Consider the following 13,059-nt stretch of genomic DNA (forward strand, 5'->3'; position numbering starts at 1 on the left):
TAATTTGTTGATCTGATACTTGAGTAACACTGGGACCTCCTTATTGACTGGAGGGAAGTGCATTGAAGCTGCCTAAGTGGCTTTTGGTGCTTTCAAATCCTGCTCCTAATGCTTTCACGCCCTCCTCCAAAACTTTTATCTTAGTAGATATACAAAGTAAATGTGCCCCTTTTGTAAACACGCTCTTCTGATCTAAAAGAATGAGACCATAAAAAGTCCTCAAAACAATAATTTGAAATGAATTTAATTGAATGAAATGCGATTCAATAGTAAAAGAAATACATCTGGGAAGATAAAATAAAAAGTTACACAATGAGTGGGTTGCAAAAGGGTGTACACTCTCAAACTAAGCACCTTTTGATTTAATGACAGCCTTCAGTTTTGTGTAGGACTTTTATCAACATGGCTCATCTTGACTTGGCAATAGTTGCCCACTCTTCTTGGCAAAAGCTCTCCAAATGTATCAGATTGCCAGGATGTCTCCTGTACAGAGCCCTCACCTCACAGATTTTTAACTGAATTTAGTTCTGTGCTCTGGTTGTGCCATTGCAAATTTTATTAGCAAAATGTTCAGACCATTTGTTTGTTAGTTTGGATGTGTGCTCAGTGATAGTACACTTAAGCTTGCAGGTTTCTAGTGGAAACATGAAGTTGATTAGTAATCTTGCCATTTGAAGTGCTTGGGCATTTATTGTCAGGTCAGAATTCCAAAGATGTGGTGTTTTATCTTTGTATAACAAGTACTTTTCTTCCATTTTTTCCGACCGTTCACTGGTGTCCCCTTCACACAGATACCTTTTGTTCTCATTTTGTCAGGCTTTGATATGGCTTCAGCTGACATTTCTGCATAAATACAAAAATGTAATTTCACATTGGAGAAAAATGCCATTACTAACGGTAAATGTCTTTACAGCTGCAGTCTCGCCAGTTAAGATAATGTGTAAGGAACACAACAACTGTTTTGTTACTGGCAAGTCCTCATATTTAAAGTTATATTGAGTTTTGGAACATAGTGCTTTATCATAATTGACACTTCACTTCTGAAGAAGAAATGTTCCCACTTCCCCCCCCATGGTTCTTGAAGTATTTTGCAAGGTAAAATATTGTCATAAACATTTGCACTTACACTCAAAATCTAAATCTGTGATTGTGAGCACTTCTCCTTTGCCGAGATAATCCATCCCACCTCACAGATGTGCCTTATTAAGACGCTGATTAGATACCATGATTAGTGCACAGGTGTGCCTTAGACTGCCTACAATAAAAGGCCACTCTGAAAGGTGTAGTTTTGTTTTATTGGGGTGTGAGGTCTGGGGACTCAGAAAACCAGTCAGTACTGACTGGTTGGATTATCTCGAAGTTCTCACTGTCATAGGTTTCGACTGTTTTTTGAACAATATTTGAGCGAAATAGGGATCTTGTGTATGTGGTAAAAAATGTAAATCTTTGAGTTCATCTCATTAAAAATGGGAGCAAAAACAAAAGTAATGCGTTTATATTTTATTTGAGTATAGAAAAATAACTGTTTTAATGGAATACTGGCAAAGTATGGCCACTACATTCCAATGTGATAATATATTTACCACATCAAATAACAGTAACAAACAATAACATCAGTAGAACTCAAGGTGAAAGTTTGATTGTGCTCAGCATATCAACACCAGATATTCCGATTTAAAATGATGGTTTTAAGTCTCATCCCTAAGAAAAATGATATGATACTTTTCCAAATATCAACTGAAATTATGAAATTTGCTGCACATGCAGCATACTGTCTGCATACTAGTATAACCTCGGTTGATCTTAGTGTTCGATGTAGAGTTTAGAAGGGGCTCGACAGACTTTCAAGCCAGATAGTAAAACTGTAAAGCGTGAAAATAAAGACCTTTGTAGCAGCTCAACAAAACGTAATAATCAATTATTATTTTTCTTGCTACAAGCAGCTCCAGATATGAGATCATGTTTGTTATTTTGTGCTATGTATATTACGGTACGGTGTGTTTTTAACTCTTTGACTGCCAAAAACGTTAAATAACGTTTAGTAAAATCCTATGGAGGAGTGCCAAAGACGTTAAAAGACGTTTTTTTTTTCAAAACAGAGGTGAAACTAACCATTTTCTATTGTTGATTACTGAAGAACGGAATAAGGTACAAACAAACTTTTTTTTCTGATGAAAGATGAGAGTCCAATCTTTCATTTGGTAGTATGTGTGTTTCCATAGTCCAAACACATAATTTTCTGTGGACCTTGAAAGATCAGTCAAAAATGCTTAAATCGGCTGGCACCCACGGCATCCCTTTTCTGAAAATGTCTGGCAGTCAAAGAGTTAATAATTTCACTGACAGCAAAAACGACAAGTAAATAAACTGCTCTACACATGTTTTTATTCCAATGTTCTACAAAATATGCCCAGTTCTTATTTTTTACAACCTTTTTGGTATGTATATCATCAATATTTATTTTGCTTTTTCAGGGTAAGATGGTGAAGGGGATGGGTGGCGCCATGGATTTGGTGGCCAGCGCCGGAACCAAGGTGGTGGTCACCATGGAGCACTCAGCAAAGGTTGGTATCATTTCATTGTACTGTATGTGTGCAGTCCGTCATTTTTCTTTGTGCCCTTTCTCTACTTCCTGCACTAATGACTGAGCATTCTGACTGATTAATGGTAATTCTCCTAATGGTTTGCTTAATGGCTCTTAAGCAGAAAAGGGTCTGCATGCATACCAGCTCGCTGCTCATTTGTCTTTAGCTAATTCAAATACTAGTGTAGAATTGGAGTCAAGAGCTGATTAGTCGGAGTGGTACTGCTGCGACGGGCGACTCCAAGCACACTTTCGACTTTGACTGCATGTAAAATTTCAAACAAGGGCAGTGAAAACATGCCGCACAAGCACGGTGAGCCGGGATAATCGGAGCCTGTCTGGCGCCCAGCTACGGTCCAGATGGTGCAGCAGGTGAACACGAACTCGCTGCCCTGAAGGGTGTTGTCGTTCATGATGGAGCACGCTTCTGTGTGTGTGTGTGTGTCGTGAAGCAACATGTGACCTGCTCTCACTTAAAGATGAATGGTGGGTGGACTGAGCTTGACATTCAAATGTGTTGTAAGTACATGTATCTGGGGATTAAAGCTTGTCTGGCTCCAAACCTTGAAATATTGCAGTCAATACTTCATCTATGAAATGATTGTTACCTTTTGAAAGGACTGACTGGTCTTAATGGTTGACTTTGAGTCCTAATCTTAGGGTCAGGCTGCTACTTATGTGAGCTTCTTTCTTTTAGGGAGGTAAACACAAGATATTGGACAAGTGCCTTCTGCCTCTGACAGGGAAGCAGTGTGTGGATCGGATCATCACAGAGAAGGTTTGTATCTGTTTAGTTAGCCTACACACTGCTGATAAAAGAAGTTGAGTGCTGTAATTAATTGAGATCTGAAATCGTTTTTTGGACATAGTGTTTTTATTGCGGCATTTCCTCCAATACTTGACTACCGACTTGCTCCCATCATGATCCACATTAAAGAATAGTTGGAATAACTCTTAATCAAAAACGAGACAAATTTTATTCCTGGAAAAAAAGCTAGCTGGCCTAGGCTCCAGCTTATTCCCGACCATAATGAGGACAAGCGGAAACAGAAATGGGTTTGTAATAAAAGTAGGGGTGTCAGGCGATTAAAACTTTTAATTGTAATTAATAGCATGACTTCAATAGTTGTTGTATCTGTTCTAAATGTACAATAATTTTTTGTCATGTTTTCATGCTCTCGTTAACATAAAAGTGGAATAAATGTTAAACCAATGGAAATATAATCTTTTAGTAATTGAAACAGTAATTTCATAATAATTCATAAAATTGAGTTAAAATGTTATTTTTTTACTGTACTGTAAACGAGTGTTATATTGATTTGTGTTGAGGTAATTTTTCTGCCACTAGATGGCATAATTGCATTTGTAAGACATTGCTGACAGCTCAGTGCATTTTTCTTTTCACATTATCTGACCCTTGTGAGGACAAGCGGTTAAGAAAATGGACGAATGGATGGATAATCTTTAACATGAAGTAACTTGTGAAATTCTGCACATTTTTCAAAATTGTAAAATGCAATTTGACCCCAGTCTCCATAAATAATTTATTACTGCCAAAATTAGACTTTTTGACTTGGATGTGTCTGCTGTGTTGTGACTGGAAGTCCCCCAGTGCAGACTTTCCAAGTAAGGGGCGGTCATTAATTGTGAAAATTAGTGGTGTTAAAGGAACTTTGAACTAACTCAAAATTAACAGACTCATTTTGGCACCCCTAAATAAAAGTAAATAGAATAAAATGACTTATTGTTTGATCATACATGACTGAGGCATAGTGTAATGTATCCTTTAGATGCTGAATTAAGTCTTACTAGATTTGCTGAGGTAGTAAACCGTAAACATTTTTGTGCAGCTTTTTTTTTTCAGAAAAAAAATTGGACTCTCTAACATACACATTTGATTATTTGGTGGTTGCTCTGTAAATGTATTATCCATGCAACAAAGCCTTTATCACTTTTCGATCAGATAATTATCTGATGTATAACATCATAACATAATTTCCCATTGGTACTAAGGGCTTTTGGACACGTATACACACACACACACACACACACACACATACAAATATGAAAATCAAGTGCAATTATTGCTGTGATGAACTAGGGGTGGAAGGATATGACTTTGATTCAATTAGTGCCAATTAGTCTCTTTGGTGGCTGGTTATTGATTTTGTTTTAGTGTTTTCATTTTCACACTGGGGCATGGCTTGTCTCAAGATGTCATTTATTGAAGCCCTTATTCCTGCCTTGAGATCCCCACCTGGCATATTGTTGCTCCTGCTAAAAGTTAAAAGTCAGATGCTTGCATATTATTGTCCTATTTAGTGTCACTGACATGTTACTGACATGTTAGACACACAGGCTTTAAACCCAAATGTGTTGTGAAGGTCTGAGGAACTCTCAAACCCCCAACATCCTGAAATATTTTTTCCCCCTATGGTGTCTTTAATTAATATACCAGCAGCAGAATACAGACTTTCCTGAAATTGGAGACAAGGGCATTTTCGTTTTAACCTAAAAATTAGAGTTGGAGATAACCTATTGTTTCCTGCGTCATTTATTCTGCACGGCCTTAAGATCATGCTGATGTTTATTGTTCTTAGTTCTACAGAATTGAAAGAAACCAAAAGTGTCAGTATTTTTGGTTGTTGAATTGACTCCAGAGCCAGATGCTTTCCTGCTGTTACGAAGTCACACTTTTTGCAGAGCTCAGCTGTCGGTGTGCCTCCTACACACCAAATCAGGGCGAAGTGCAATGTTTCTCAACCTGTATTGAGTCAAGGCACATCTCTGAAATTAGAAAAACCTCACGGCACACAGCCGAACCAATAAGTCTCACAAAGTAGTGGAATTAAATAAGGTCTCAATTTACTCACAGAGAGTGGGCCTGTGTAGATGTACAGAAAGTTATTATTCTGTTTTATTAATGGCAACAGATGGAGACACATTAAATGTACCTTCTGCCATCTAATGTAAGAGTATTTAGTTATTTTACCTGGCATAGCTAGATGAATAAAGAAACATTATTGATATTATATTTTGGGATAATTAAAAAAAAAAGGCACGCCTGAACCCTCATGGCACAGCGGTATTTACTAAACCCAAAAGAATCATTTGTTGTATATTGTATATTATATAGTAAGCGTAATTGCAGTCAACCAATGGCACCAAGTGTCGATTTAAGCTTAGCCAGCAACTAAAATGCTTTTCTTTTAGAGAAAAGGCCGCTAATTGAGGAAATATGCTAATTATCATCTGCTTTATGTGAGTTGGCGACCAATGCAAGTCAATTTGCTGAACAGAGCAGTGAAAGGGATTTCGAAATGAAAATGTAACATCCATAATTGGCCTCTGTAGATCTTACAGTACAGGCAAGATAAATCTCTGACATTCGCTAAAGAGAGCCAAAGGTCCTCCAACACAGTCAAGTTATGGAAGTGCATGAATATTTTTCATCATCCACTCTCATCCGAGAGGCAAGTCGACTTTATGCCACCTCCTCCCAATAACAGAAGAAGCCTGATTCTGCAGAATCCAGTCGTCGGAAGGGTGAAACTTCAGTAAGCAATGTTGAGGAATCAGCAGCAGAAAATGCAACAATGTAAAAAGCTTAGTTTTTTTAATAGAGCAATGAGAAGAGAATAAGAGAAAGCCCAGTGAGCTCAAAGCTGCTGCTGCTGCAGTTTGTGAATCTTTGTGTTCATTTCCCCAAATGATGTTACTGTGCCTTGTTTTATTCCCCCCTTTGGAAGTTATACCTTGATAAACTGACCAGACGCTAGACAAGGTCCTACAGCGTTCCATCCCTTTCGTTCTTTCTGCTCGACTGAAGAGATCTATAATTGCACAAGATTTCTCAGCGAGACGTTTTCTGTCCATAAAGGTTAAATCTCTTTCTACTAACCCTGCCAGCATGGTGCCGCCGCCCCCCCGCCGTAACTTCCTTATTTCATCTCCTGCTGCTTTTCTCGATCTGTCGAACCAGATGTCAGAAATTCTCTTAAGTGTGTCTTTTCCCACAGTAGAATCTCTAAGGTCAAACACTATCAGTTCCAATTTGTTCCCAGATAATCCATTTTCCCCATTTGAAGTCATGGAAATTTCATCTTTCATATTTTTTAACAGCCAAACAAGAGTAAAAAAAAAAAAAAAAAAAAAAAGTTAACCACTGTTAATATTTAAAAAAAAGAAAATAATTAAAAAATGAAAAAAAAAACTACTCAAACTCACCCACTATTACAGCTCTTCCATGGCACAATAAGTTCATTGTACCGTGCTTGTCCTTTTGTGATTTCATCATAAAATACAAGCCAAATAAATGATTTAAAGAAATCACTCTGATGATGATGATAATATAAATGAGAATAATAATGATGACAAAAAAAAATCATTCTTGTCATTATTAAACAAAATTATAATTTTATAAAAGTGACATCAATCAATTGTGACTTTAAATGTGTATTTTTTTCCAGGAAATTTTGGTTGAATTACAAACTGTCCAATCTTACTTTTTTCACCTCATTCTCATAACTAAAAAATGTAATGTACTTACTTCCCTGAATTTTGTTACACCATATTTAGCCATTTTTATCTTGAGGAAAAGCATGAGAGTAAGAGTTTTTTACAATTACTGATAGATGGTGGTCAGCTTGTTTGCCTCTTGTATGCTGATAGTACTTCTTTCTTGGAAGCAATGTTAAGAGGCCATGAATAGATCCAATTCACTCACAACCAGTGCCGCCTCTCCCTAAACGCAGAGCACATAAGTCTACTGTGCATAGGGCCCCCTCATCCGACATGCATTTGACATCGAGCTTTGAATGTCGTTGTTAAAAAGCACAATAAACAAATTAAAAAATAAACAAAGGTAGCTTGTGAGAAATAGATTATAAGGTGAATAGTATTCTTGCCATGTCATACAACAATTGTCCCTCCCTATAAATTTGAAGACTTTATATGAGGATTTGATTTTGGACCTTAGCCACTTCAGCCTGTGCTTGTGAATACTAAAATTGGCCAGGTTCCCTTTTTTAACATGGATGAATGAAGTTAGGTTGAAAATTGACCAAAAGTCCATATCTTCCATTGTTATTTCATATCTCCAAAATCGTGGAAGTCGAATGATTTAAATCATGCTTGGCTGAGGGCAGACAGTGGAAGGATTGTAATAGTTTTGGCTTTTGACCTCAACGACCTCAGCCGACCTGTGTCTCTCAATCAAATTAAGTCGAGTTCTTGCCGTGACAGTGCTGACAAGGAAGGTGTGCTTGCAGGAGATGACCTTTTGCCATTGTTAGCTTGTGGAGGACATCATTTCGAACTCAATAGAGTTCTTGGTTTGATACAGAGAAGTAATTTGTGCAAGAGTGCAAAAAAAAAAAAAAGTCAAGTAAATAACAGAGTTACAGATTGGGATGTATTTACCAAAAGAAACGACCTGAGCCCGATCAGCTGTAGGAAATGAAAGGCTATAAACATAGAAAATGATGCCTTTAATGAGCATCATAATGCTTGGCCTGTTTTTATTTTGTGTCTGTGTAGCTTTGCTCGGGTCCATCTCCGCTCCGACGTAGCACAGGAGAGATAACGTAATTAGTGTTGTACTCCCTTGCACTCCGTCACATTTTACTGTACTGTATATAGAAATACTGTCCTAAATGAGACCCAACAACCTATTATTTTTTTATGTTTATGGTTTGCTATTGTATTTGTTTTGGGAGTTGATTTAGGCTGGATTTAAATTACCCCATGCTAACTACACTGTATGTAATGTTTGATGTTAATATTATTAATGTATTATTGTCTATTTAGCGACTGGCTGATGTTTCTTGTGGATTCTCTTCCATGCAATTTGTGCGTATGAGCATATTGCTTGTTTCCTGTGTTCCGTCTGGGTAAAAAATACAGCCATTACGGATAATATGTGGCACTTGAAATGTACATATAGACGGGAATATAGGGAATAGACGGACAATCGGATATACGTTGGCATTAAGTCGAAATTGGGCTCTTGGACTTGCAGTGCTAATCCAACTTCAGTTTTATTATTTATTTATTATTTTATTATTCAGTACAATTATTATTGCGTCCGCTGTTTGGTATCTTCATAAATCAGGTCCAAACTTCATAAGATTGAGTAAAAGTTCCAATTTGTTCCCAGATAATCCATTTTCCCCATTTGAAGTCATGGAAATTTCATCTTTCATATTTTTTAACAGCCAAGCAAGAGTAAAAAAAAAAAAAAAAAAAAAGTTAACCACTGTTAATATTTAAAAAAAAAAGAAAATAATTAAAAAATGAAAAAAAAACCTACTCAAACTCACCCACTATTACAGCTCTTCCATGGCACAATAAGTTCATTGTACCGTGCTTGTCCTTTTGTGATTTCATCATAAAATACAAGCCAAATAAAAGATTTAAAGAAATCACTCTGATGATGATGATAATATAAATGAGAATAATAATAATCGGATATACGTTGGCATTAAGTCGAAATTGGGCTCTTGGATTTGCAGTGCTTAATCCAACTTCAGTTGAAAGAATCTGGCATGAAATAACCATCACCATAATCACCTGAGTTGGTCTTTGTGTGCTGCTTCAATGACACACTAAATCTCTGCTACCCTCTCGATTATTTGGTTTTCTTTTGAAAAGAAGTAAAAAATAAAAATAAAAAAAAGAACAAATTATCATTCATTTGCCAATGAATTATTTAACTGTTCACACAAAATTATTACCCCTGGCCTTTTCAGCAATGACAGCAATTATCACTTCACCAACCAAATTGAAATTCTCCTTGTGTTCAACAGTAAATTTTACTCTTAAAAAATATAGCTTGAAAAGTTTTTACATGGTTATCATTCTTGTAATATTATTAGCTATAACTGCCAACAGCATTTTTCAATAACTCTTACTTTAATGAGGTGTTATTGCGCCCGCTGTTTGGTATCTTCATAAATCAGGTCCAAACTTCATAAGATTGAGTAAAAGTTAAGACCATGTTGAACTCTCTTAATTCTGAGCATTTTATGTTCATGATTAATGCATTTTTTGATGCCAATCATGTATGAAAGCTCCTTTTTCGACGACCGATATTTAATGTTCCATAACGACTGAGAACGCTTGCGTCACATGAAGAGACTCGTGTCGGCGCTTGTGTCTGCGTATCCTCCTACTCCCTATGCCGTTCCATCTGTCTTGCTATTTTGGAGTGGGATGTCAGCCTCCTGCCACGCGTGTGTGTGCGTGGATCTAATGAGCTGATCCGTGACAGGCTTTGTGTGGAAGAGGCCTCGTCCTGTCACTCCCTGCTGGGAGAAGCAACAGGACCCGGGTCACTTTGTCTTCTGTGCTCCTCTCATGCAGCCCTGCAATACGTCCTCCATGTTGAATGTGTTTGAGAAGGAGGCTCTTACTGTCATTCAGCAGTCTTACATTAGAACATGGTAGAAAAGTTCATTATTTTCAGTAGTTCAATTCAAAAAGTGAATGTCACATATACTACATTCATTAAACACAAAACAAAATACTTTTACAGAAATCGAATTCCTACTTAATTTCTAAATTAAAAATGATTTTAATGCTTCATGAACAATTCTGCTTTCTTGTGCTGGTAAATTTTGGGTTTTCGTTAGCTGTGAGCTATTCCCGTTGAATATTTCACTCTGTGTAGAACTACAGCAATAATTTGTTTCTCATTATATTCTTATTGAGCTGTATTGCGATGACTATGTCCTTTTCTTAATTGTCTGGTAAAGAAAGAAAATTTATGGTTGACTCCCCCAGAATTTTCTGTCCATGCCCCCACTAGTACATGATAATATGAGTTCACCCGTTTTTAGCAATCTCAGGGTGACCATTTTGCCGCATGCGGTCGACTGAATGTGACATCGCAGTTGCTCAGGTAACGACTAGTCATGGTTCAGCTTCAGAAAACAGGTGATCCGGGATTGGTCGTTACCTGAGGCCTGAGCAACCTGTTTAATTCCTCAGGCTGCTACACAAGCACTTCCAAATATGGGCAAGCTTGCACTGGGCCACTGTCGTCCTTTTGCGCTGCCCCTCGGAACACCAAAAAAAAAAAGCTAAGTGCAGTGTGAAAAGGCCTTAAAGGGATACTTGACGCATTGAGCCATTTTCACTACTAAAAAGTTATTTTGTCCAGAGTGAACTTGATAACTTCATTATTTTTCATGTACAATTGACATCCTTTAAAACCTTCTTTTTTTTTTCGCTTGCTGTCGACTGAAGATGACATAATTTGTGCTGAGGAAGTAGGTAACGACCAATCATGGCTCAGTTTTCTGACCAAACCCAGAAAACAAGTGAGCCGTGATTGGTCATTACCTAATTCGTCAGTTGGCATCAAGTGGAAAAATGTGTATTTAACTCTTTGACTGCCAAAAACGTTAAATAACGTTTAGTAAAATCCTATAGAGGAGTGCCAAAGACGTTAAAAGACGTTTGTTTCAAAACAGAGGTGAAACTAACCATTTTCTATTGTTGATTACTGAAAAACGGAATAAGGTAGAAACAAACTTTTTTTTCTGATGAAAGATGAGAGTCCAATCTTTCATTTAGTAGTATGTGTGTTTCCATAGTCCAAACACATAATTTTCTGTGGACCTTGAAAGATCAGTCAAAAATGCTTAAATCGGCTGGCACCCACTGCATCCCTTTTCTGAAAACGTCTGGCAGTCAAAGAGTTAAAGGTATTAATTGTACATGAAGAATAATGAAGTTAAATTAATTCTGAACAAAATATTAACTTTTTACTGCTGAAAATGGCTCTATCAATCAAGTATCCCTTTATATATTAAAAGCAAAAAAAAAAAAAACATTTTTTGTATTTACTACAGTGAAGGAGGAAAGTCTGAGGTGCACAAAAATAAGTTTGTTGGATGTGTGTGGAGGGGAAAGTATCAGGGTTGGTCTATAAACGTGACACATGACAGGATGGATGTTGCTGTGTCATGCTATTTTTCGTAGGCTTAATGGAAATGAGACATTTGCGTGTGTGCATAAACCAGCTGTTTCGGTGACGATTGTAAGCAACTCTCTTGCTCTTAACTAAAAAAATGCCCATTTAATGTTTTATGTTGTCAGCAATTAATTGCTTACCTAGTGCGTCACGCCTCAGTGTTACACACAAACACACACCTGAACACGCGCCCACACAAGTCAGGGTTTCTCTGCACGGTTGACCTTGAAGGGCTCGTCCGCATCGTCTTGTGATTGAATTCTTTTTCGAGAGCTTAAAGGTCACCTAATAATTGCGGCCTCCAGTTTCCTGTTCTTTGACCCCACCCCCCTGCATCTACAAGTACATCAATTAAACAAAACACTCCGATTTGGCATTTCCCTCTTGCCATGTTATTTTTTTTCTCTTCACAACGCCTGCTTCTCTTCACTCAGGCTGTGTTTGATGTGGATAAGGCTAAAGGGCTGACTCTCATAGAAGTGTGGGAGGGGATCACTCCAGACGACATCAAGGGATGCACCGGTACAGACTTTGAGGTCAGTCCTTGGAAACATGATTAAATAGTCATATGTATAATTTGACCAACCATTTTTTTTTTTTTAAATTGACGTCTTCTAGGTGTCCCCCAACTTGAGGCCCATGCAGCAAATCTAGAAGTGAATGTCTGCCTTTCAACATCCTCAAGACAGGCCAAAGTGATTTTGAAGTGATTCTTGGTAAGCTGATTCGAGCAATCGGCAGGCGTACTCATCAAAGAAGAAGCCCGCTGCTGTAAGTTATTAATTTAAGAGTGGCTTCAAAACGTAATTGCCTCAATAGTGACCGTCCCTCCTCCGTTGGTTACGCCATTCTAAAAAAAAAAACAAACAAAAAAAAACACCTGCCTCGAATAAGCTTCTCAGGAGAAAGACTATCTCAGTTTCTTTATTATTCATACACGGACGTTGAATAGTTAACTGGTAGAATCTGTTTGAATTCTGTTGCTAACCAAAAGAGCAGTTGGGGTTCCTTGCACAGTAGACAAATGTGTGATTTCTCCGCAAGGTATTGCGCATCCATGTTGCAGACAGTCTGTTTTATTTTTCTTTCTACCGAATAAACGGATGTTTTGATTTGAACTCCGGTTTTACTCAACATCAATGTAGTGGATTGTTGAGATTGCGAATAAACCCCCACGGCCACCATTTACAGAAGTACAATGTGCTTTTTATGTTCTCTTTCATCAAATGCAATGCTTACAGTGCAATAACTTTAATTTTTGGAAGGCCTGTTTAACTGTAAAATCAACTTGTTACTGAAAAAAGGAGTTTTAAAGCAAATTATGTCAGGTTCACCCAGCATACAATGAAAGATCAATGCAAACTCAAACTGGACCATGTCGACATAAAATTGCTTTTTGTTACTTTTTTTTTTTTTTTTACACATGGATCTGCTCTTCCCTTGCTTTTTGTACAAGCAATAAAAAAAAATAAAAATAAAAACGTTTTGTGGAACAAAA

At 37.3% G+C, this 13,059-nt stretch overlaps 1 protein-coding gene across 1 annotated transcript in view; it reads left to right on the forward strand.

Moving 5' to 3' along the window:
• The window catches only part of oxct1a (3-oxoacid CoA transferase 1a), a 37,984-nt gene extending 24,925 nt beyond the window's left edge, over window positions 1-13,059 (forward strand). The window contains exons 14-17 of the mRNA XM_077562326.1: window positions 2,475-2,564; window positions 3,282-3,362; window positions 11,996-12,097; window positions 12,180-13,059. Coding sequence (XP_077418452.1) covers window positions 2,475-2,564; window positions 3,282-3,362; window positions 11,996-12,097; window positions 12,180-12,215 — 309 coding nt within the window. The 3' untranslated portion in view covers window positions 12,216-13,059. The remainder of the gene's footprint in view (window positions 1-2,474; window positions 2,565-3,281; window positions 3,363-11,995; window positions 12,098-12,179) is intronic.

The sequence above is a fragment of the Vanacampus margaritifer genome, chromosome 3, assembly GCF_051991255.1.
Source record: "Vanacampus margaritifer isolate UIUO_Vmar chromosome 3, RoL_Vmar_1.0, whole genome shotgun sequence".
Lineage (NCBI taxonomy): Eukaryota > Metazoa > Chordata > Actinopteri > Syngnathiformes > Syngnathidae > Vanacampus > Vanacampus margaritifer.